At 44.2% G+C, this 26,346-nt stretch overlaps 1 protein-coding gene across 4 annotated transcripts in view; it reads left to right on the forward strand.

The window, feature by feature from the left end:
• The window catches only part of LOC110505123 (teneurin-3-like), a 181,696-nt gene that overhangs the window by 85,423 nt on the left and 69,927 nt on the right, over positions 1-26,346 (forward strand). For all 4 annotated transcript variants that reach the window (XM_021584110.2, XM_021584111.2, XM_021584112.2 and 1 more), the window contains exon 4: positions 6,808-7,036. In XM_021584110.2, the coding sequence (XP_021439785.2) occupies positions 6,808-7,036 (229 nt within the window). The remainder of the gene's footprint in view (positions 1-6,807; positions 7,037-26,346) is intronic.

Consider the following 26,346-nt stretch of genomic DNA (forward strand, 5'->3'; position numbering starts at 1 on the left):
AATTATTTCACCTCTATGGCCTATTTATTGCCTTACCTCCCTACTCTTCTACATTTGCACACACTGTAGATTTTTTCTATTGTGTTATTGACTGTATGTTTGTTTATGTGTAACTCTGTGTTGTTTTTGTTGCACTGCTTTGCTTTATCTTGTCCCAGGTCACAGTTGTGAAGGAGAACTTGCTCTCAACTGGCCTACCTGGTTAAATAATGGCGAAATAAAATAAAAAAAGCAGGAACTGGAACACGCTGTCCAGATCCAGAGCATCCCAAACATGCTCATTGGTGACATGTCTGCAGGCCATGGAATAACTAGGACATTTTCAGCTTTCAGGAATTGTGTACAGATCCTTGCCACATGGGACTGTGGATTATCATGCTGAAACATGAGGTGATGACGGTGGATGAGTGGCACAACAATGGGCCTCAGGATGTCATCACGGTATCTCTGTGCATTCAAATTTCCATCAATAAAATGTAATTGTGTTCATTGTCCGTAGCTTATGCCTGCCCATATCATAACCCCACAGCCACCATGGGGCTCTCTGTTCACAACGTTGAAATCAGCAAACCAAACACCCACATGAAGGCATGCACGTGGTCTGCGGTTGTGAGGCCGGTTGGATGTACAACATCGTAGGCGGCTTATGGTATAGAAATTAGCATTACATTATCTGGCAATCGCTCTGGTGGACATTCCTGCAGTCAACATGCCAATTGCATGCTCCCTCACAACTTGAGACATATGGTGGCATTGTGCTGTGTGACAAAACGGCTCATTTTAGAGTGGCCTTTTACCCGAGCACAAGGTGCACCTGTCTAATGATAATGCGGTTTAATCAGCTTCTTGATATGCCGCACCTGTCAGGTGGATGGATTATCTTGGCAAAGGAGAAATGCTCTCTAACAGTGATGTAAACAACGTTTGCACAACCTTTGAGAGAAATAAGCTTTTAGTGCATATGGAACATTTCTGGGATCTTTTATTTCAGCTCATGAAACATAGGTCCAACACTTCACATGTTGTGTGTATATTTTTCGTCAGTGTAGCTGTTGAGAATGGATCAGACATCGAACAACAACTAGAGGTTAATGGTAATCGTCTTTATGGCCCTGTGAAGAAAAGAAAATATTTTACTTCAAAATGTTCCCGGAACATATTCTTCTAAAAAAAAACAAGGCACATTCTTGCGAAAGTACAGACGCTTCATAAACCCGCCGTTTGATAGATATCGCAAGCGCCATTAAGGTCTGAATGAGGTTGTCGTTTCAGCAGCCAGCATTGCAGTATTTAATCAAAAAAGGCCTTTAAAGCATCTCGTCTGAATGAGACGATGACAAGACCGACATTGACAAATTATGGAGGAGAGTCATCGGTCTTGATCTGATTTCAAAGCATAGCTTTTTCATCTGTATTCCCCATCCCAGCGCTCCGCACTCTTAAAAGACCAGGATAATTTGCTGAGTGTGTTGGTGTAAGAGAATGCCAAGCTGCCTCCAAGACTGTTTCACAGACTTCAACACATGCAATCGTGTGCCCTTCCTCTCACACGCACGTGTGAGCACATAAGCAAGGCACTGTCTCACGCCACGCTTTTCACAAAGGCCTTAGTGCACGGGTGGCAATTAATGATGAAGCTCACTGGTGCACATTGGTTTGATTGCTTAACAGCGTCACGGTACAGTTGACTTGATAAGGTGTGGAGACCACTTGAGATGTGCAGTCACTGTCTATTAAATTAACATGAAGATGTTGAATGAATTTTGTCTCGGCACCAACGACATTCATGACAAGTGAATGTTTACGAAGTTTTGATTTCAATTTGATTTGATGTTGCAAACATATTCCTCACTATATGTTTGCTGCATTTTTGATCATGAAAATAAAAGTTCTGAAAACATGTCTCACTATTTTTAAAGAGGATGGAGAACAAGCTATATGTCACGTCTTCTCCCGCTTCCCCTCTGGTGCTCATTGTCACCAGTTTACATTCATTATTACGCACACCTGCCACCATCGTTACACGCACATGAGCTTCATGAGACTCACCTGGACTCCATCACCTTCCTCATTACCTCTCCTATATCTGTCACTCCCTTTGGTTCTTTCCTGAGGCGTTATTGTTTCTGTTAATGTTCATAACTGTACGCTACTCATGTTTCTTGTTTTGTTCCATGTTCGTTTATTTATTAAATTCACTCCCTGTACTTGCTTCCCGATTATTAGCATACACGTTACACTATAGGATGAAAAATACCAGATTTTGGTGCAGGTACAGCCAACTAGCTCTAACCCTACCTATATAAACTCAGGAAAAAAATAAACATCCTCTCACTGTCAACGCAGTTGACAGTGAGAGTATGAACATAAGATTCAGCAACAGAGACATAAACTGAACAAGTTCCACAGACATGTTACTAACAGAAATGGAATAATGTGTCCCTGAACAAAGGGGGGTCGAAATCAAAAGTAACAGTCAGTATCTGGTGTGGCCACCAGCTGCATTAAGTACTGCAGTGCATCTCCTCCTCATGGACTGCACCAAATTTGCCAGTTCTTGCTGTGAGATGTTACCCCACTCTTCCACCAAGGCACCTGCAAGTTCCCGGGCATTTCTGGGGGGAATAGCACTCACCCTCCGATCCAACAGGTCCCAGACGTGCTCAATGGGGTGGAGATCCGGGCTCTTCACTGGCCATGGCAGAACACTGACATTCCTGTCTTGCAGGAAATCACGCACAGAACGTGCAGTATAGCTGGTGGCATTTTCATGCTGGAGAGTCCTGTCAGGATGAGCCTGCAGGAAGGGTACCACATGAGGGAGGAGGATGTCTTCCCTGTAACGCACAGCGTTGAGATTGCCTGCAATAACAACAAGCTCAATCCGATGATGCTGTGACACACCGCCCCAGACCATGACGGACCCTCCACCTCCAAATCGATCCCACTCCAGAGTACAGGCCTCAGTGTAACGCTCATTCCTTCGACGATAAACGTGAATCTGACAATCACCCCTGGTGAGACAAAACCGCGACTCGTCAGTGAAGAGTACTTTTTGCCAGTCCTGTCTTGTCCAGAGACAGTGGGTTTGTGCCCATAGGCGACATTGTTGCCAGTGATGTCTGGTGAGGACCTGCCTTACAACAGGCCTACAAGCCCTCAGTCCAGCCCATCTCAACCTATTGCGGACAGTATGAGCACGGATGGAGGGATTGTGTGTTCCTGGTGTAACTCAGGCAGTTGTTGTTGCCATCCTGTACCTGTCCCTCAGGTGTGATGTTCGGATGTACCGATCTTGTGCAGGTGTTGTTACACGTGGTCTGCCACTGCGAGGACGATAGACTGTCCTTCCTGTCTCCCTGTGGCGCTGTCTTAGGCGTCTCACAGTACGGACATTGCAATTTTTTTCCCTGGCCACATCTGCAGTCCTCATGCTTCCTTGCAGCATTCCTAAGGCATGTTCACGCACATGAGGGACCCTGGGCATCTTTCTTTTGCTGTTTTTCAGAGTCAGTAGAACGGCCTCTTTAGTGTCCTAAGTTTTCATAACTGTGACCGTAATTGACAACCTCTGTAAGCTGTTAATGTCTTAATGACCGTTCCACAGGTGCATGTTCATTAATTGTTTATGGTTCATTAAACAAGCATGGGAAACAGTGTTAAAACCCTTTACAATTAAGTTATTTGGATTTTTACGAATTTTCCCAGAATTGTTCTATATGCGCAAAAAGCTTATTTATTGCAAATTGTGTGCACAATTTGTTTACATCCCTTTTAGTGAGCATTTCTCATTTGACAAGATAATCCATCCACCTGGCAGGTGTGGCATATCAAGAAGCTGATTAAATCACATGATCATTACACAGGTGCAGCTTGTGATGGGGACAATAAAAGGCCACTCTAAAATGTGCAGTTTTGTTGCACAACACAATGCCACAGATGTCGCAAGTTTTGAGGGAGTGTGCAATTGGCATGTTGACTGCAGGATTGTCCACCAGAGCGGTTGCCAGCGAATAATGTTCATTTCTCTACCATAAGCCACCTCTAATGTCGTTTTAGAGAATTTGGCAGTACGTCCAATTGGCCTCAAAAGCACAGACAACATGTAACTACTCCAGCCCAGGACCTCCACATCTGGCTTCTTCACCTGCTGGATGGTCGGAGACCAGCCACCCGGACAGCTGATGAAACTGTGGGTTTGCACAACAGAAGATTTTCTGTACAAACTGTCAGAAACCATCTCAGGGAAGCTTATCTGCATGCCCCGTGGCGGCGGTGGGGTTATGGTATGGGCAGGCATAAGCTACAGACAGCAAACACAATTACATTTTAGTGATGGCAATTTGACTGCACAGATATACCGTGACGAGATCCTGAGGTCCATTGTAGTGCCATTCATCCACCTCCATCACCTCATGTTTCAGCATGATAATGCACAGCCCCATATCGCAAGGATCTCTACACAATTCCTGGACGCTGAAAATGTCCCAGTTCTATGGCCTGCAAACTCACCAGACATGTCACCCATTGAGCATTTTTGGGATTCTCTGTGTTCAGCGTGTTCCAGTTCCTGCTAATATTCAACATCTTCAGACAGCCATTGAATACTGTAGGAGTGGGACAGCATTCCACAGGCCACAAAACAGCCTGATCGACTCGAAAGACATGTGTCGCGCTGCATAAGGGAAATGGTGGTCACTCCAGATACTGACTGGTTTTCTGGTCCACGCCCTGTATCTGTGACCAACCGATGTACGTCTGTGTTCCCAGTCATGTGAAATCCATCGATTTTAGGGCCTATTGAATTTATTTCAATTGACTGATTTCCTTATATGATCTGTACCTCAATGAAATCTTTGAAATTGTTGCATGTTGCATTTTATGCTTTTGCTCGGTGTATATTTTTTGTACAAATCGATATTTGGAGTGAAAGTATTGATATATTATCGCAGAGTGTAACTATAGATTTCTTTCCTCCCATCACTTCAGTGTACTGAAATGTCAAACATTATTGATGTCTTTTAACAATGCTATTACCCATCTAAACAATGGAACATTCAAAGTTTGGCTTTGTTGATATTACTCATAAATGTGGCTCAGTGTGCATGGTATTATAGCAAAATCTACATAGGTTATAACCCTGGAATAGAACATTGTCACGTCAACTATTGCCTGCCCTGCCATTCCCAGAGGCCCAGAGTCCATAATGAATTCTACAGCATAGAAATAATTCCTGTACAAAATCATTTCTGAATGACTTGCGTGCGTTTCCTCAGCCTTGCGGAAGCAACGTGGCTCAGCCGCTGAAGGTTTACGTTGGGTCTACGGGCGCAGTGAGGCAACTGCACACCGACAAGGACAAAAATTGCATAACCACTAAAATGGGCAGCTACACCGAAACAATGCACCATGTCCTTCAAACAAAGTTGTTTTTTTGGGGGGTCGTCACTCATGTTATTATTTTAGCACAGTCCATGTTGCTGGCCATAACTTGTCATAATGTTATTGGGTCTTTCTGCAGGCCTGGAATTGGCAAAGTAGAAACCATTAGAAGACTATAAACTGACCTTTAGAACATCCAGCATGCGACCAAGCATTGTTCTAACATCTCAACTCCCGCTGTTTACTTAAAAAATCATACTGTTAATGATTAACAAAGTTCTGACTTTGTCAATCATCTGAAAGATTGCCCAAATCACTTAAAACCCAACTCCATTTGGTCACCCCCAAAACCAATTCTTCCTTTGGACGCCTCTCCTTCCAGTTCTCTGCTGCCAATGACTGGAATGAACTACAAAAATCTCTGAAACTGGAAACACTTATCTCCCTCACTATCTTTAAGCACCAGCTGTCAGAGCAGCTCACAGATTACTGCACCTGTACATAGCCCATCTATAATTTAGCCCAAACAACTACCTCTTTCTCTACTGTATTTATTTATTTTGCTCCTTTGCACCCCATTATTTCTATCACTACTTTGCACATTCTTCCACTGCAAATCAACCATTCCAGTGTTTTACTTGCTATATTGTATTTACTTCGCCACCATAGCCTTTTTTGCCTTTACCTCCCTTATCTCACCTCACTTGCTCACATTGTATATAGACTTATTTTTCTACTGTATTATTGACTGTATGTTTGTTTTACTCCATGTGTAACTCTATGTTGTATGTGTCGAACTGCTTTGCTTTGTCTTGGCCAGGTCGCAATCTAAACATTTTTTATTTTTTATTTACTGGATAAATCATAAATGTCAGCTTTGTAGATTTTACCTCTTAACGACGACGATGGAGGGATAATCATGGCATGTCATTCTGGGGGACAATTACATAACTTTGTGTGAAATTGGAAAACATGTTCTCTGAGCGCTCTAATGGATGTTCTGGTCATTAGTTATTTGAGAGCCTCCTCGAGCTGTAATCAAACATGAAACATTCTGTTAAGCACCCCAAAAGAAACAGCTGCCTCTCTAAATGACTTTCTGGTTTAAAGAGTACCAAACCTTCACCCATTTTGTGTTTTCTACAATTGAAATGTGTGTGGCCATAAAAAGCTCTTATTTCATGTTGTGATGTCACCTCGTCCATTTGAAGTGCACTTTTTGGTTGTATTTACTTTTTCTTTGTCTGTCAGATGGCCACGGCTTTATACCGAACATAATCACCAAGCTATTGCAGGCAGCTCCCCCACAAGATAATAACAACCCATTGCAATGCCAGGCAGCTGTACTATAGTTTTACATTCAGGTGTTATCATCATGTGCTTACAGTCTCCTTTACAATCTCCTTTCTGCTCCCCTTTCAACAGGAGACCAACTGTCCAGTCAACAAGGCCAGCCTCCTCTACCACCAGCTCCGCCCACTCACCACAAACAGCACCCGTCGATTACATCGTTGAGCCGCGGCTCGCTGGCCAATCAACGGAGCCTGAGCCCGCCCCCCTCGGCTGGCCTGGTGGCTGAGTTGCAGAGCACAGCTGAATGTGTCCAGCTACAGGACAGCTGGGTCCTGGACAGCAATGTGGCCCTGGAGAGCAGGTGAGTGACCCACAATGCATTTGTATTTGCATTTGTATTTGATTTGTAACAGTTTGTGACATCCAGTACAATATGGGGGATGTGACGACCCACTGCACCTCTGGGGAATGAATCTTCTACAGGATCCGTATTCCCACTGGAAAGCTTCATATCTAAGTTTAATGAAGAATGTGATTGGTGCGCTGCAATTTGAGTGTACGATTCTCTATGCATCTTCTGGTGCATCCAGGGCCAGCCCCTGGCATAAGAAATTGCATTAGAATAACCAAACCATGCCAGGTTGTGCCGGAACCAGCACAAACTAGCCTTGCTGGTTCTTGTTTGTTTTCCATTTGCCAAAACAGGACTAGGTTTCATTTCCCGGAAAAACGGCTAGAGATTTTAAGAGATTTTAAGACTTCAACCAATGACGTAATTCGACAGCGATTTTTAAACTATGGAGGTGTTAGACTATTTTGTGCCATCCTTTTCATTTTTGTTCGTGGGCAGCAATGGAGACTGAACAAGAGTAGAAAGCTGAGTATGGCCATTTGTAACCAAACCACCAGTCTACTTGGTTCGAGATCATTAGCCACCCTCTGTCAGGGTCTCAATTTACTTTTGGGCGTTAGAATAGTAGAATACACAAGGTGTATGTTCTAAATGTTCTCTTGCTATGTCAGTCACTGATAGTCACTCAATTAGCCATATGCCAATTTTAATATTGGTAAGTTAGTCTAGCCAGCTGTCTAAAGGGGCCCTGACCTCCAGGGGGCCCCCATTGATTTTGTTAGTCACGCTCACTCAGATATCATTAACATGGCATAAGTCATGGCAAACTGTGTAGAATTGCAGGAAATTAGCTTTGAAACTGCCACCCAATCAAAACCCGCTAAAATGCTAAGGCCGGCCATGGGTGCTTCTCTTTTATGTCTCCTTAGGCTGCAGTTACACAACACAACTTACACACAGTTGTAGTTGCTTGCAGCTGAGTTGCTTCTTGATTGCTCTGTGAATAAGCAACTCATCTGCTACTTGGTTGCATTCAGTTAAAACATCGCAACTTTGTGCAACAGCCAATCAACAACACAGCTGTCAGTTAAGGTACATGGTTTGGAAGTCAATACATTTACTTTTTTTAAGTGAATCCAGACCCCTCTCTGACCAATTTCCACTGAGGGGGCCCCCTTGTTCATCATGAGCTGCACTAGCTAGCACATTTGTTGCTAGCTGGGTTACCTCATTGCTAGCTAACTTGATCAAACAGTGCTGGCAATTACATTTTGTCTAGCTAGCTCAATTGTACAGTATTGTACAGTATACAGACAGTATTTCATCTAAATCAAACCTTATACAATAACGAAACGTTTGGACAAGCAAATAATTTGTGAAATCACAATTTAATGCAGCAGATGACATGGGGTGACTAATAATTCCAGGCAGAATAACCTACTGTTTTTTTTACATAACCAACATTCTAAAGTAATGCAAGTCCTGTGCGGATAGGTCTAATGTCACCTGCTACATAACTTCATGATTTCAGAAATGATTGGTTTATGCATCCATTTGGTTATTGTATGAGGATCAATTTAGACAAATTAACCCAAATTAAAATAGGTAGAACTGTTTATCAAGCTAGTGCAGTTCATGTTTAACAATTTCAGTCGGAACTGGTCAGAAAGGTCTGGGTTTGCAAAACAAATACATTTGAATAGTTTATTTCAATAACTCTATATCCACCAGTTTTCTACATGTTAGTTTTTTCATTAAAAATGATTTATCATGGGTACCTTCATGTGTGAGTATAATAGTACTGTTCTCAGATTTTCAAATTCATAGGTTTTAGGTGTGAGTGAAAATTTGTTTTTTTGCAAAACTCTATATATCTATTGTTTTGCTGGAATGGAATGTTCGTATCCTGTATATTTGACTGTGAAATGTGGTTGACACACCCATATTTCTTAAGATGAATGCACTTACCAGTCAGTCGTCCTTGATAACAAGCATCGTGTCCAGCTAGCGGGACATCTTCCTGCGTAACTGGAGGGCGCATAATTCAAATAATTCTAATGGTTATTATGGATTTTAAACATTTAGGTCATATAAGTGTCTGATATCGGCTGAAAGCTTAAATTCTTGTTAATCTAACTCCACTATCCGATTTACCGTAGCTATTACAGCGAAAACATGCCATGCGATTGTTTGAGGACGGTGCCCCACATCAAAAAACAATTCCACCGGCACAGGTTTCATACATTCACATATAAAGATTAAATATGTTACGGTGCGTGAATGAGGACCCAAAAGCGAATTAACTTAAACAGAGCTTCTTTAATTACCAAACATAGGTAGGCTCAGACGGACCGGCAGATTCCGACAGGACAAGACAAAGTTACAGCAAACATGACGACAGTCTGGTTCAGGCATGAAACACAACAAACAAGAATCCGACAAGGACAGGAACAAAAACAGAGAGAGATATAGGGGACTAATCAGAGGGAAAAAGGGAACAGGTGGGAAAAGGGGTGACGAGGTGGTTAGGAGGAGACAAGGCACAGCTGGGGGAAAGAGGGGGTGGAAAGGTAACCTAACAACGACCAGCAGAGGGAGACAGGGTGAAGGGAAAGGACAGAGACAAGACACAACATGACAGTACATGACAGTACCCCCCCACTCACCGAGCGCCTCCTGGCGCACTCGAGGAGGAAACCTGGCGGCAACGGAGGAAATCCTCGATCAGCGCACGGTCCAGCACGTCCCGAGAGGGAACCCAACTCCTCTCCTCAGGACCGTACCCCTCCCAATCTACGAGGTACTGGTGACCACGGCCCCGAGGACGCATGTCCAAAATTCTATGGACCCTGTAGATGGGTGCGCCCTCGACAAGGATGGGGGGGGGGGGGGGGGAAGACGAGCGGGGGCGCGAAGGACGGGCTTGATGCAGGAGACATGGAAGACCGGGTGGACGCGACGAAGGTATCGCGGAAGAAGAAGTCGAACTGCGACAGGATTAATGACCCGAGAAATACGGAACGGACCAATGAACCGCGGGGTCAACTTGCGAGAAGCCGTCTTAAGGGGAAGGTTCTGAGTGGAGAGCCAAACTCTCTGACCGCGACAATATCTAGGACTCTTAGTTCTACGCTTATTAGCAGCCCTCACAGTCTGCGTCCTATAACGGCAAAGTGCAGACCTGACCCTCTTCCAGGTGCGCTCGCAACGTTGGACAAAAGCCTGAGCGGAGGGGACGCTGGACTCGGCGAACTGAGATGAGAACAGCGGAGGCTGGTACCCGAGGCTACTCTGAAAAGGAGATAGCCCGGTCGCAGACGAAGGAAGCGAGTTGTGGGCGTATTCTGCCCAGGGGAGCTGTTCTGACCAAGACGCAGGGTTACGAAAAGAAAGACTGCGTAAGATGCGACCAATAGTCTGATTGGCCCGTTCTGCTTGACCGTTAGACTGGGGGTGAAAGCCGGAAGAGAGACTGACGGAAGCCCCAATCAAACGGCAAAACTCCCTCCAAAATTGAGACGTGAATTGCGGACCTCTGTCCGAAACGACGTCTGACGGAAGGCCATGAATTCTGAAAACATTCTCGATGATGATTTGTGCCGTCTCTTTAGCAGAAGGAAGCTTAGCAAGGGGAATGAAATGAGCCGCCTTAGAGAACCTATCGACAACCGTAAGAATAACAGTCTTCCCCGCTGACGAAGGCAGTCCGGTGACAAAATCTAAGGCGATGTGAGACCACGGTCGAGAAGGAATAGGAAGCGGCCTGAGACGGCCGGCAGGAGGAGAGTTACCGGACTTAGTCTGCGCGCAGACCGAACAAGCAGCCACGAAACGACGCGTGTCATGCTCCCGGGTGGGCCACCAAAAACGCTGGCGAATGGAAGCAAGCGTACCCCGAACGCCAGGGTGGCCGGCTAACTTGGCAGAGTGAGCCCACTGAAGAACGGCCAGACGAGTAGGAACGGGAACGAAAAGAAGGTTCCTAGGACAAGCGCGCGGCGACGGAGTGTGAGTGAGCGCTTGTTTTACCTGCCTCTCAATTCCCCAGACAGTCAACCCGACAACACGCCCCTCAGGGAGAATCCCCTCGGGGTCAGTGGAGGCTACTGAAGAACTGAAGAGACGAGACAAAGCATCAGGCTTGGTGTTCTTAGAGCCCGGACGATAAGAAATCACGAACTCGAAACGAGCGAAAAACAGCGCCCAACGCGCCTGACGCGCATTAAGTCGTTTGGCAGAACGGATGTACTCAAGGTTCCTATGGTCAGTCCAAACGACAAAAGGAACGGTCGCCCCCTCCAACCACTGTCGCCATTCGCCTAGGGCTAACCGGATGGCGAGCAGTTCGCGGTTACCCACATCATAGTTACGTTCCGACGGCGACAGGCGATGAGAAAAATATGCGCATGGGTGGACCTTGTCGTCAGAGAGGGAGCGCTGAGAAAGAATGGCTCCCACGCCCACCTCTGACGCGTCAACCTCGACAACGAACTGTCTAGAGACGTCAGGTGTAACAAGGATAGGAGCGGATGTAAAACGATTCTTGAGGAGATCAAAAGCTCCCTGGGCGGAAACGGACCACTTAAAGCACGTCTTGACAGAAGTAAGGGCTGTGAGAGGAGCTGCCACCTGACCGAAATTACGGATGAAACGACGATAGAAGTTCGCGAAGCCGAGAAAGCGCTGCAGCTCGACGCGTGACTTAGGGACGGGCCAATCAATGACAGCTTGGACCTTAGCGGGATCCATCTTAATGCCTTCAGCGGAAATAACAGAACCGAGAAATGTGACGGAGGAGGCATGAAAAGTGCACTTCTCAGCCTTCACAAAAAGACAATTCTCTAAAAGGCGCTGGAGGACACGTCGAACGTGCTGAACATGAATCTGGAGTGACGGTGAAAAAATCAGGATATCGTCAAGGTAAACGAAAACAAAGATGTTCAGCATGTCTCTCAGGACATCATTGACTAATGCCTGAAAGACAGCTGGAGCGTTAGCGAGGCCGAAAGGAAGAACCCGGTATTCAAAGTGCCCTAACGGAGTGTTAAACGCCGTCTTCCACTCGTCCCCCTCCCTGATGCGCACGAGATGGTAAGCGTTACGAAGGTCCAACTTAGTGAAAAACCTGGCTCCCTGCAGGATCTCGAAGGCTGAAGACATAAGAGGAAGCGGATAACGATTCTTCACTGTTATGTCATTCAGCCCTCGATAATCTATGCAGGGGCGCAGAGACCCGTCCTTCTTCTTGACAAAAAAAAACCCCGCTCCGGCGGGAGAGGAGGAGGGGACTATGGTACCGGCGTCAAGAGCTACAGACAAATAATCTTCGAGAGCCTTACGTTCGGGAGCCGACAGAGAGTATAGTCTACCCCGGGGGGGGGTGGTTCCCGGAAGGAGATCAATACTACAATCATACGACCGGTGTGGAGGAAGAGAGGTGGCCCTGGACCGACTGAACACCGTGCGCAGATCGTGATATTCCTCCGGCACCCCTGTCAAATCACCAGGCTCCTCCTGTGAAGAAGAGACAGAGGAAACAGGAGGGATAGCAGACATTAAACATTTCACATGACAAGAGACGTTCCAGGAGAGGATAGAATTACTAGACCAATTAATGGAAGGATTATGACAAACTAGCCAGGGATGGCCCAAAACAACAGGTGTAAAAGGTGAACGAAAAATTAAAAAAGAAATGGTTTCACTATGATTACCAGAAACAGTGAGGGTTAAAGGTAGCGTCTCACGCTGAATCCTGGGGAGAGGACTACCATCCAGGGCGAACAAGGCCGTGGGCTCCTTTAACTGTCTGAGAGGAATGTCATGTTCCCGAGCCCAGGTCTCGTCCATAAAACAGCCCTCCGCCCCAGAGTCTATTAAGGCACTGCAGGAAGCTGACGAACCGGTCCAGCGTAGATGGACCGACAAGGTAGTGCAGGATCTTGAAGGAGAGACAGGAGTAGTAGCGCTCACCAGTAGCCCTCCGCTTACTGACGAGCTCTGGCCTTTTACTGGACATGAAGTGACAAAATGACCAGCGGAACCGCAATAGAGACAGAGGCGGTTGGTGATTCTCCGTTCCCTCTCCTTAGTCGAGATGCGGATACCTCCCAGCTGCATGGGCTCAGCACCCGAGCCGGCAGAGGAAGGTGGTAGTGATGCGGAGAGGGGGGCGACGGAGAGCGCGAGCTCCTTTCCACGAGCTCGGTGACGAAGATCAACCCGTCGCTCAATGCGAATAGCGAGTTCAATCAAGGAATCCACGCTGGAAGGAACCTCCCGGGAGAGAATCTCATCCTTTACCTCTGCGCGGAGACCCTCCAGAAGACGAGCGAGCAAGGCCGGCTCGTTCCAGCCACTGGAGACAGCAAGAGTGCGAAACTCAATAGAGTAGTCTGTTATGGATCGATTGCCTTGACATAGGGAAGACAGGGCCCTGGAAGCCTCCTCCCCAAAAACAGATCGATCAAAAACCCGTATCATCTCCTCCTTAAAGTCCTGATACTGGTTAGTACACTCAGCCCTTGCCTCCCAGATTGCCGTGCCCCACTCACGAGCCCGTCCAATAAGGAGAGATATGACGTAGGCGACACGAGCAGTGCTCCTGGAGTAAGTGTTGGGCTGGAGAGAAAACACAATATCACACTGGGTGAGGAACGAGCGGCATTCAGTGGGCTCCCCAGAGTAACACGGCGGGTTATTGATTCTGGGCTCCGGAGATTCGAAAGCCCTGGAAGTGGCCGGTGGATCGAGGCGGAGATGGTGAACCTGTTCTGTGAGGTTGGAGACTTGGGTGGCCAGGGTCTCAACGGCATGTCGAGCAGCAGACACTTCCTGCTCGTGTCTGCCTAGCATCGCTCCCTGGATCCCGACGGCTGAGTGGAGAGGATCCGAAGTCGCTGGGTCCATTCTTGGTCGGATTCTTCTGTTACGGTGCGTGAATGAGGACCCAAAAGCGAATTAACTTAAACAGAGCTTCTTTAATTACCAAACATAGGTAGGCTCAGACGGACCGGCAGATTCCGACAGGACAAGACAAAGTTACAGCAAACATGACGACAGTCTGGTTCAGGCATGAAACACAACAAACAAGAATCCGACAAGGACAGGAACAAAAACAGAGAGAGATATAGGGGACTAATCAGAGGGAAAAAGGGAACAGGTGGGAAAAGGGGTGACGAGGTGGTTAGGAGGAGACAAGGCACAGCTGGGGGAAAGAGGGGGTGGAAAGGTAACCTAACAACGACCAGCAGAGGGAGACAGGGTGAAGGGAAAGGACAGAGACAAGACACAACATGACAGTACATGACAAAATATTCACTTACTTTTTGAAAATCTTCCTCTGATTTGTCATCCAAAGGGTTCCAGCTATAACATGTAGTGTGGTTTTGTTAGATAAAATAATTTGTTATATCCCAAAAGGTTTGTTTATTTGGTGCCATCGATTTGAATAATCCTCTCGTTCAACTTGTAGAGAAAGGAATCCGAAAATTTACCCCTAAACTTTGTTTCAACAAGTCAAAATGTATTTATATTTACTCCTCAGACACCCTAAAATGTAATCAAACTATAATATTTATTTCGGAAAGAAGTATGTTCAATAGGAAACGAATTTTAGCAGGTGTGCCACTTCGCATGCAAAAACAAGGATTTCCAAGACTGTGTCCTCTTACAAAAACTGTTATTTCTTATTTGTTTTTGAAATTACAAGCCCTAAACCTTGAACATAGACTACAGACACCCTGTGGAAGCCATAGGAAATGCATCCAGTGAGCTATTTTACAATATGACCTTTCTCTTGCATTTCGAAGACGATGGTCTCTCTCAGAAAAAAAATGCTGGTTGGTTTTTCTTTGGATATTCTCCTACCATATCTATTGTGTTACATTCTCCTACATTATTTTAACATTTCTACAAATGTCAAAGTGTTTTCCTTCCAATGGTAACGGTAATTATATGCATATCCTGGCTTCAGGGCCTGAGCAGTTTACTTTGGGCACGTCATTCAGGAAATTGAGAAAAAAAGGGGCGTGGCCCTAAGCAGTTGATAAGAGCCTCTGCTATATGACTAAAATGTCAATGTTTTACATACATTTCATTACTGTATATTTGTATTTATGATTACATTGTTTTAATATTGATGTCACATGTATTGTTTGTACATGTTACATTTGACTGTGTAAAACCTAAGAGTGCCTTCGGAATGTTTTCAGACCCCCACATTTTGTTACGTTACAGCCTTATTATAAAATTGATTAAATAAATAAAATGCTCAACAATCTACACACAATACCCCGTAATGACTAAGTGAAAACAGATTTTATAATAAAAAACAGAAATATCTTATTTACATAACTATTCAGACCCTTTGCTCTGAGCCTTGAAATTGAGCTCAGGTGCATCCTGTTTCCATTATTTATCCTTGATGTTTCTACAACTTCATTGGAGTCCTGCTGTGGTAAATTCAATTGATTGGACATGATTTGGAAAGGCACACACCTGTCTATATAAGGTTCCAGTTGACAGTGCATGTCAGAGCAAAAACCAAGCCATGAGGTCGAAGGAATTCTCCGTAGACCTCCGAGACGGGATTGTGTCGAGGCACAGCTCTTTTGAAGGGTACCAAAAAATGTCTGCAGCATTGAAGATCCCCAAGAATACAGTGGCCTCCATCATTATTAAATGAAAGAAGTATGGAACCACCAAGACTCTTCCTAGAGCTGGCCGCCCAGCTAAACTGAGCAATCGGGGGAGAAGGGAATTGTTCAGGGAGATGACCAAGGACACAATGGTCACTCTGAAGCCACTCCTCAGTAAAAGGAACATGACAGACTTCTTGGAGTTTGCCAAAAAAGCACCTAAAGATTCCCAGACCATGAGAAACAAGATTATCTGGTCTAATGAAGCCAAAATTGAACTCTTTTGACCTGAATGCCAAGCTTCACATCTGGAGGAAACCCTGCGCCATTCCCACGGTGAAGTCTGGATCGAGGCAAAGATGAACAGAGCAAAGTACAATAAGGTCAATAAGGTTTCATCCCCTTCAGTTCAGGAGGTGAAAATGTGCTTAACAAGTCACATAATAAATTGCATTGATTCATTCTGTGTGCAATAATAGTTGTTAACATGATTTTTGAATGACTACCCCATATTTGTACACCACACATACAATTATCTTTAAGGTCCCACAATCAAGTAGTGAATTCCAAGCACAGATTCAACCACAAAGACCAGGGAGGTTTTTCAATGCCTCTCAAAGAAGAGCATTGTTTCGTAGATGTGTAAAAATAAAATAAAAAGCATACGCTGAATATCCCTTTGAGCATGGTGAAGTTATTAATGAGGCATTGGATGGTGTATAAATATACCCAGTCACAACAAGATAGTCATCCTTCCTAATTCTGTTGCCGGAGAGGAAGGAAACTGTTCAGTGATTTCACCAGTTTAATGGTTGTGGTATTAGAAAACAAGACACTTAAATAATACTGCAAAAAATGTGGCAAAGAATTTAAACTTTTTGTCCTGAATACAAAGCATTATGTTTGGGGAAAATCCAACACAACACATCACTGAGTACATCTCTTCATATTTTCAGGCATAGTGGTGGCTGCATCATGTTATGGGTATTGCTATGATAAAAATAAACAGAAAAGAATACAGCTAAGAACTGAAAAAGAGCAAAACCTTCCATCTTCTTTTCAACAGACACTGGGAGACCAATTCACCTTGCAGCAGGACTATAACCTGAAACACAAGGTCAAATCCACACTGCTTACCAAGACGACATTGAATGTTCCTGAGTGGCCTATTTACAGTTTTGTCTTAAATCATCTTGAAAATCTATGGCAAGACTTGAAATGGCTTTTTAGCAATGACAAGCAACCAACTTGACAGAGCTTGAAGACAATCCAGGTGTGCAAAGCTGTTAGAGACTTACCTAGAAAGACTCACAGCTGTAATCACTGCCAAAGGATTTTCTAACATGTATTGTCTCATGGGGGTGAATACATATGTCACACCTGCTCTTGATACGCCCTCTGGTGTTATTCCGGTGTCTTCTTGACCTGCAGTTCTCCCCCTGTACACACTCTCTCTCTCTCTCTCTCTCTCTCTCTCTCTCTCTCTCTCTCTCTCTCTCTCTCTCTCTCTCTCTCTCTCTCTCTACTAATTTCTGCCTCTTCTACTCTGCTCAGTCAGTTATTATCCTATCCTTTTGTTCGTTATCAAGATCCTGTTGCTCTTCTGTGCTTGTTTCCCTGCCTTAGACCGTTTTGTCCTCTCATTGCAGTTACCGCTCTGTCTCTGGCTCCTGTCTTCTGTACCACATCTCACCACCCAACCAATGTTGCTCTGGATTTCACTCACCACCACCACCTTGGATTCCCCTCAGGACTGGTTTACCCTGTTCAACTCAGTCAACTCCAACCTCACTCTACACTTTGGGTTTTTCTGCAACTCATCTGAGCTACCCCGGTTCTTCACTCCATATCTCTCTGTGTACAATAAACATTTTGGTTCATTCATCCCTGCCTCCGCATCTGAGTCCGCTCTTGGGTTCCCCTGTGTTCGCTACGCGTAACAGTACGATCTGGCCAAGAGATGAACCCAGCAGACTCCCCTACTCTTCAAGGCACCCTTCTTGAGCAACATGACCAAGCCCTGAAAACCCTGCTGGAGAACATCAAGGAGTTTTCACCTACAAGTCTGACCTACAGGTCCTACAGGTTCACAACCTGTCTCCAGTTCCTCTTCTCCACCCCGGGAACCTTTTGTTCCGACTCCTGAGCGTTATGATGGCAATCTTGGCGTTTGCAGAGCCTTTCTTGTACAATGTTCACTAGTATTTGAGTAACAGCCCTACTCTTATGCTAGTGAATGAGCCACGATTTATTTTTTGATTGGATGCCTTCGGGGAGCAGTGCTCTTCTAAGCCACTGCGGTTTGGGAGAGAGTCATCTATCTGCTTTTCCTACAGTGGATTCACTGATGAGATGAGGACGGTCTTCGACCACCTGTGGAAAGGATGCTGCCAAACGACTTCTGTCCCTTCGTCAAGGCTCTCAGAGTGTGGCTGTGATGGCATGTGAGTTCCTCGCTGCAGAGAGCGGCTGGAATGATGAGGCCCTTCAGGGAGCATTCCGCAACGCACTCACTGAGACCCTCAAGGACGAGTTGGTGACCAGAGAGAAGCCTGATGGACTTGACAAACTAATTTCTCTCACTATCCGCATTGACAACCGTCTCCGTGAGCGTCGGAGGGAGAGGGAAGGTAGGCTTGCATGTCCCGTAACGTCTGCGCCTTGCTCAATTTCTCAGACTGCATCACATCACCAAGCAGGTTCTAATCCTGAACCCATGCAGCTCAGCCGGGCCCGTCTATCTCCAGAGGAGAGGTAGCGGCGTCTCAGTACTAGGAACTATCTATATTATGGCCAGGTTGGTCACCTGGTCTCCACTTGTTCCCTGCGTCCAGCAAAAGAGGGGGCTCAGCGGTACTGGGAGATATACTGTTGCACCCAATTGCCTGCCCATCATCTCCCAGACCCCTACTTGAGGCCAACCTTGTGTGGCAGAGCCAGGCTTTTCCTCTGCCTGCTCTCGTCGAATCAGGTGCCGGAGAGAGTTTTCTGGGCCAAGGGGTTGTTACTCAGTTGGGTATGGACACTGTTTTGCTCCATTCACCTAGCGCTCTCAATGGAAAGTTACTCTTCCGTGTTTTGGAGAGAACAGTTCCTGTTATCCTGCGTCTCTCTGGAAATCACCAGGAAACGGTCAGTTTCCACATAATCGACTGTTCTCACTCACCTCTGGTTCTGGGCCATCCATGGTTAAAGCTACACAACCCACAGATTGACTGGCCCCCTGGAAGGGTTAATACTTGGAGTACTTTTTGACATTCTAAGTGTCTACATTCTCCCCTTTCTCCTGCCTTGTCTGCACCCCAGTCAATTCCAGAACTCCCAGACCTGTCTTCTGTTCCTCCAGAATATCACGGTCTAGCTCCTGTATTCATTAAGCACCACACCCCATCTCTGCCGCCTCATCGGCCATACGACTGTGCTATCGAGCTTCAGCCTGGAGCTCCTCTCCCTATTAGCAGGTTGTATAATTTCTCTCGCCCCGAGCAAGGAGCTATGGAAGAATACATCCAGGACTCCCTGGCTGTCGGACATATCAGGCCTTCTTCCTCTCCAGGGGGAGCTGGTTTTTTTCTTTGTCAAGAAGGATGAGTCATTGAGGCCATGCATAGATTTCCGTGGGTTGAATAGTATCACTGTCAGGAACAAGTATCCCTTGCCACTTATCAGTTTGGCATTTGCCCCCCTCCATGATGCCATAGTGTTTACTAAACTGGACCTCTGGAATGCCTACCACCTTGTGCGCATCAGAAGGGGACAGGTGGAAAACGGCGTTCAACACACCATTTGGACATTTCGAGTACAATAAACATGTAGGTTCATTCATCCTTGCTTCCGCATCTGAGTCTGCTCTTGGGTTCCTTGGTTTGCGCCGTGTAACAACATATCTAATAATGCATTTTTTTTATCCATTAAAAAAAATCAATTTTCAAATTTTTTGTCCACTTTGACATTCAAGTGTTTTGTGCAGATCGTTGACCAAAAATGACAATGAAATCAATTTTAATCCCACTTTGCAATAGAACCAAATGTGGAAAAAAAGTCAAGGGGTGTGAATACTCTCTGAAAGCAGTGTGTCATTGAACCACCCAATGTCATGATTACATAGTGAAAAACACACCAATTTCTTTAAACAATAAAAGCTAATTTACCAACATGTCAGAAAATGGATATAAAGCATTTTGTAGCGAAACCCTTCATTTATTGTCTGCCAACCCATGTACTCTACATAAACCTTTACTAGCCCTGATGCCAATATTTAATTACACCGCTCCCATTTCGGCAAATGTCCATTCTGTCCACCTTGATCATGGTTCCTGCAGCACTGACAACTGTGTTGTTGACATGACAGCTGAGTCGGCATTCCGAATGACCTAATAGATTGTGACAAAAGCATTTGTTTTGATTGGCAGTTGCTTGCAACTATTTGCAGAAAGTTAAAGTTGCTATTGAATTTAACCAAGTTGCAGATGAGTTGCTTATTAGTTGCAGGAGGGTGTTTCACAAAGCAATCAAGCAAGTCCGTTGTAAGCAACCAAAGTTGCCTTGAAGATGCTTTGTGTAATTGCAGCCTTCTTGGCATCTCAGTGAAACGGTTGGTCGTTGTCATGCAATAGCAGTGCATGGGTAAAATCACTGGGGAAGCCAAGCCAGAGAAGAAAAAAATATCCATATTACAACCTATGTGTTGTGATAATTGCGTGGTTTGCTCTATAACCTGTTAGTTCATATGCCTTGTGACCATAATATACAGGCCTAAGGCCGAGACAATAAGAAGGCACAGTGGAAGAATAAATTCAACCGCACCTTTGTTTCATCACAAAACTGGAGAGCAACCTCTGTTCGGTGAAGACCACAAAGCATATTGCATGTAACAAACAGTACAAAATCTGAATAACATCTGCACATCCCAAGTACTTTTTTGCAGGCGCTGGAGTTGTAGGTGAATTCATGAAAAAAAAAAAAACGAAAACACTGCACTTTGCTGCTCATGCTCTCAGGTGATTTTATCATAACCTTTCAACTCTTAGGATGCCTGATGAAGATATCAGGGACGAAACGTTATAATAAAATAACCTGGGCGCATGAGCAGCAGTGTGCTCTCTTTTCCTTGTTATTTTTAATGTAACAGAAAGTCACAATATGGTTAAGGAAGTGAATGTTTCTGACATGTTTGGACTACTAAACGACTATTGATTTATAACCAAAGAGTTTCCGCAAGTCACAAAGAAAACAGGAGATGCCGCCACTATTCCAGCACCATTTCAACTTCAACATTTCAACATCATCAAATCACCTCTACTTAGTCTATACAGTCACTATACAGTGACAACAAAAGAAACCTAAAACTATTTAGTAAGCTAAATATGATGTGGCTGTCCATGGTGTGTGTGTGCGCGTGCGTCCGTGCATGCACGTTCGTTGAGGAAGAACAAACATGTTGACTCACCCTACTTGTAGAGAAACGTCAATGCCATCCTCCTCTCTTTCAAGTTGATGAAACGGACTCTGTCATACAGTACACCCTTTTATGTTTTGTTGTGCTAGGCTACCTGGCTAAAAAGCTTCCTTTCATGGGCAAAGATAGGTAGTTAACATAAGCCTTTTACATCTAGCTACATATTGAACTTCCATCCTCTCAGTCCAGGGGCACAAATAATGAATGTATGGTTGTATCAGAATCGCCGTATGGACAGTATGGAGAATTAAGTAAAACCACAAGTCCAAACCCATGGCTATTTTAGGGAAGGGACAATTGTACCTAGCTATCCACCAAGTTGTATCTGTCAATTGCATATTTATCTCGATGTGATAGGAATGAAGCCAAATAAAAACTGTCTTCCCTTGACATTTTCCTTTGGTGCGCCAGGACCATTCACAGTTGAGTTCACACATTTAAGCTCAAGGCTGATTGGCTTTTTAGCAAGGGAGGCATTCAATGCTACGGGTGGCAAATCGTTTTAATCCGACAGCATCAGATAGATGGCCTACACATACAGAGACAGAGTGGCGCTGTTTCCCTCGCTTGGATGTTTTCTCCGGTGAGATGCAAATTTAAATTTAATTTAAGAAATATTTGGAAAACAAAGGGACGAATGATACATAATTCTTTCTTGGAAGTCAGGTTTCCGTTGGCACCCATGAATACACACCACTGTTGCCATGTTTAATACAGTTGAAGTCGGAAGTTTACATACAATTAGGTTGGAGTCATTAAAACATATTTTTCAACCACTCCACAAATTTCTTGTAAACAAACTATAGTTTTAGCAAGTCGGTTAGGACATCTACTTTGTGCATTTTTCCAACAATTGTTTACAGACAGATTATTTCACTGTATCACAATTCCAGTGGGTCAGAAGTTTACATACACTTAAGTTGAATGTGCCTTTAAACAGCTTGGAAAATTCCAGAAAATGATGGCATGGCTTTAGAAGCTTCTGATAGGCTAATTGACATCAGTTGGAGGTGTACCTGTGGATATATTTCAAGGTCTACCTTCAAACTCAGTGCCTCTTTGCTTGCCATCATGGAAAAATCAAAAGAAATCAGCCAAGACCTCAGAAAAAGAAATTGTAGAACACAAGTCTGGTTAATCCTTGGGAGCAATTTCCAAATTCCTGAAGGTTCCACGTTCATCTGTACAAACAATAGTACGCAAGTATAAACAACATGGGACCAGGCAGCCATCATACCGCTCAGGAAGAAGACGCGTTCTGTCTCCTAGAGATGAACGTGCTTTGATGCGAGTGCAAATCAATCCCAGAACAACAGCAAAGGACCTTGTCAAGATACTGGAGGAAACAGGTACAAAAGTATCTATATCCACAGTAAAACGAGTCCTATATTGACATAACCTGAAAGGCCGCTCAGTAAGGAAGAAGCCACTGCTCCAAAACCGCCAATAAAAAGCCAGACTATGGTTTGCAACTGCGCATGGGGACAAAGATCATACTTTTTTGAGGAATGTCCTCTGGTCTGATGAAACAACACTAGAATTGTTTGGCCATAATGACTATCGTTATGTTTCGATGAAAAAGGTGGAGGCTTGCAAGCCGAAGAACACCATCCCTACCGTGAAGCACGGGGGTGGCAACATCATGTTGTGGGGGTGCTTTGCTGCAGGAGGGGCTGCTGCACTTCACAAAATAGATGTCATCATGAGGATGAAAAATTATGTGGATATATTGAACCAACATGTCAAGAAGTTAAAGCTTAGTCGCAAATGCGTCTTCCTAATGGACAATGACCCCCAAGTATACTTCCAAAGTTGTGGCATAATGGCTTAAGGATAACAAAGCCAAGATATTGGAGTGGCCATCACAAAGCCCTAACCTCAATCCTATAGAAAATCTGTGGGCAGAACTGAAAAAGTGTGTGCAAGCAAGGAGGCCTACAAACCTGACTCAGTTACACCAGCTCTGTCAGGAGGAATGGGCCAAAATCCACCCAACTTATTGTGCGAAGCTTGTGGAAGGCTACCCGAAACGTTTGACCCAAGTTAAACGATTTAAAGGCAATGCTACCAAATACTAATTGAGTGTACGTAAACGTCTGACCCACTGGGAATGTGATGAAAGAAATGAAAGCTGAAATAAATCTTTCTCTCTACTATTATTCTGCCATTTCACATTTTTAAAATAAAGTGGTGATCCTAACTGACCTAAAAGACAGGGAATTTTTAGTAGGATTAAAGTTCAGGAATTGTGAAAAACTGAGTTCAAATGAATTTATCTAAGGTGTATGTAAACTTCCGACTTAAACTGCATGCCAACTAGGTGAGTATTTTCTTTTGTGTAGGGCCACACTATTTCTCAAAGAAACCAAATGGACAATTGTGCATTGTGCTTATCAACAATAAGAGATGGTTAGACGGCCTCTGATAGGACTCTGCCTCCTCGTTTTAGTTATTATGTTTAGAGCACCAGAAAACGTTTGAGGTGAAAGGAAATATGACCTGGAGATGGATTTGCAACGTTCGATACGATCCAAAGCGTAACGGTAATGGAATAGCACAGGTTTACGGAGGCTTGCCAGTATGAATTCAACTTGATATAACTTACAAGAAGGCACTTCGGTCTAAATAGATCACTTTCAGTTTAAGATGTCTGACACAAGAAGCTACTTTGTCATAAGTGCCTCTGCCCAGCATTTCCCCACACCGAAAAAAACATCAGTGTTATTTTTTTCCCCAAGCCATAAAGGGCATCAAAATGTCCATAACATTCCAGGAAAGTATATTACGTTCTACTTCGAGAGGACACAAGTGGATGAATCCATTCCAGCTCGACGTTTCCCTTGCTCAAAGTACTCCTACACAATCTAGATACATGTGGACATTTTTTGAATTGTTCTTTAGCATCATGCAGTAAGATGCTCTCAGGATAGGACCAAATCAATTGGGTTATGTAGCATTTGTTCTTCCATTCCGAGGAAGACACGGTAATTGAATACTAACATCGCTGTGACCTTTACTGCCTTGCCGGTATTGACAAAACCATATGCACACCTCTGTCATCAGCCCGGGGTAGAAATCACTATCTGCACACTTTACTCTAAAGCAAGTACCTCGCTGTGGGAGGGAATCGGGTGCCATGGTAACATCAGGGGGCTTATGGGATGGCCATAGCTATGCGTACAACTGTATTTGTCCAGTAAACTACTAGGTTGTTCAATGTAAACAAGAGTGCCAGATAACATGCATTAGGCTTTCAGCATGCTGGTTCTGGTTCAGTTAACCCCCATAGAGATACCGACAGAAATGGTTTAACTTATTTTCTCTGTTCAACTCATATTGATAACCAATGCAATGGGACCAAAAAAAGTCTCAGGAGTTTTATCATTTCCATTCTCCTATAACTTTAGCATGGCTTTTTAGGACAAGCACAATGATTGACCACATTAGCTAATGTTATGATTCATTATAATACATTCATCGTATTATAGCCCCCATTTAAGGACGTGGTCTTTAAAACTTTTGCATTCAAATTTGGCCCCATTCCATAATGCTTAATAACAAACTGTTATTTTAGCTTATTGAATAGCTGCATTCAATTACTAATGTGTTTATCCAAGAGGAAACGTGTGGGCCCCATTTATGTGTTTTTATTAGACTCTCCCATTAAACCGTGTGTTAAGTCTCTCTCTCTCTCTCTCTCTCTCTCTCGCTCTCGCTCTCTCTCTCTCAAGATCTTCTCAAAGCAGTCATTTGTTTGAGAGCTCTTTGCCTATGTTGTCAAAAGGCAATAGACTGACTCATTTCCCGTAAAGGCCTAATTCAACAAGTGGTCATATCTGTGTGTTTCTTTGTGTCATGTCCCAATATTGAGCGCACAAGGAGACATGTATAACTATTTTAAACAGCTTATGTTTAATGATATCAGCTGTCACCTGCTTCACACCATTTCTATACCACCACATTATTTTTCAGTATCCCTGCTTTGTATTCAAGTGGTTGATATTTTTAGGGATTCAACCACCTCAGTCCGAAACACGACGGGAAATACTCGGACTCTCAAGCAAAGTCTAACTCTTCCTCCTCAAGTTGTTGGAAAATACCCGACTTAGAACAATTAACGAATGTATTGACTTTACACAAAAGCGAATAAATACGTAAGAGTTTGAATTAAAATTGAATTAAATCCAATTAATACTTTCAAAGTGAGAAACGCAGGTTTCCTAACCGAATAGATATTCTTCAGAAATGATTCCACTCAAGCTTTTGTTGCAGTTCATTCTGAGAACACTCCAGCTCTTCCATTAAAGTGCTCAATTAGTTGCCAATATAACTTTGTTATTGCCTGCTCTGTTCTGTTCCAGACTATTTACCACCATGGACACATTCACTTCTTATACGTGTGTGGAGGGCTTTCAACCACTCAGGTTCCACTTTTCAACGCTCGGCTCTATAGAAATACGGATATTTTCAATTACCATTATATAAAGGTGCTATTGAATCCGTTATTGTGTGATTTACTCTTCTCCTCGAGAGGAAAGTTGACCCCATACACTTTGCTGGGTAATTATTCTTTATATGTGATGTACTCCCATATCAGTTTAGTATTAAAAGTTAACCAAATGTGTGAAATGAATTTTACGATATCTATATAGTGTGAAATATACACTGAGTGTTCAAAACCTTAAGGACACCTGCTCTTTCCATGTCATAGACTGACCAGGTGAATCCAGGTGAAAGCTATTATCCCTTATTGATACCACTTGTTAAATCCAATTCAATCAGTGTAGACAGTTTAAAGAAGGAGTTTTATGCCTTGAGACCATTGAGACATGTATTGTGTATTTGTGCCAATCAGAAGGTGATTGGGCAAGACAGAAGATTGAAGTGCCTATAGAACTGGGAATGGTAGTAGGTGCCAGGCGCATCGGGTTGTGTCAAGAACTGCAACGCTGCTGGGTTTTTCCATGCTTAACAGTTTCCCTTGTGTATCAAGAATGTCCACCACCCAAAGGACATTCAGCCAACGTGACGCAACTGTAGGAAGCATTGGAGTCAAAATGGGCCAGCATCCCTGCGGAACGCTTTCGACATTCTTGTGGAGTCCACGATGAATTGACAAAGGTTGCTGGTTCAAATACAGAGCTGACAAGGTAAAAATATCGGTCTGTGTTCGTGAGAAAGGCACTTAATCCTAATTTGCTCCAGTGGCGCCGTACTACTCTGGC

The sequence above is a fragment of the Oncorhynchus mykiss genome, chromosome 31 (assembly GCF_013265735.2).
Source record: "Oncorhynchus mykiss isolate Arlee chromosome 31, USDA_OmykA_1.1, whole genome shotgun sequence".
Classification (NCBI taxonomy): Eukaryota; Metazoa; Chordata; class Actinopteri; order Salmoniformes; family Salmonidae; genus Oncorhynchus; species Oncorhynchus mykiss.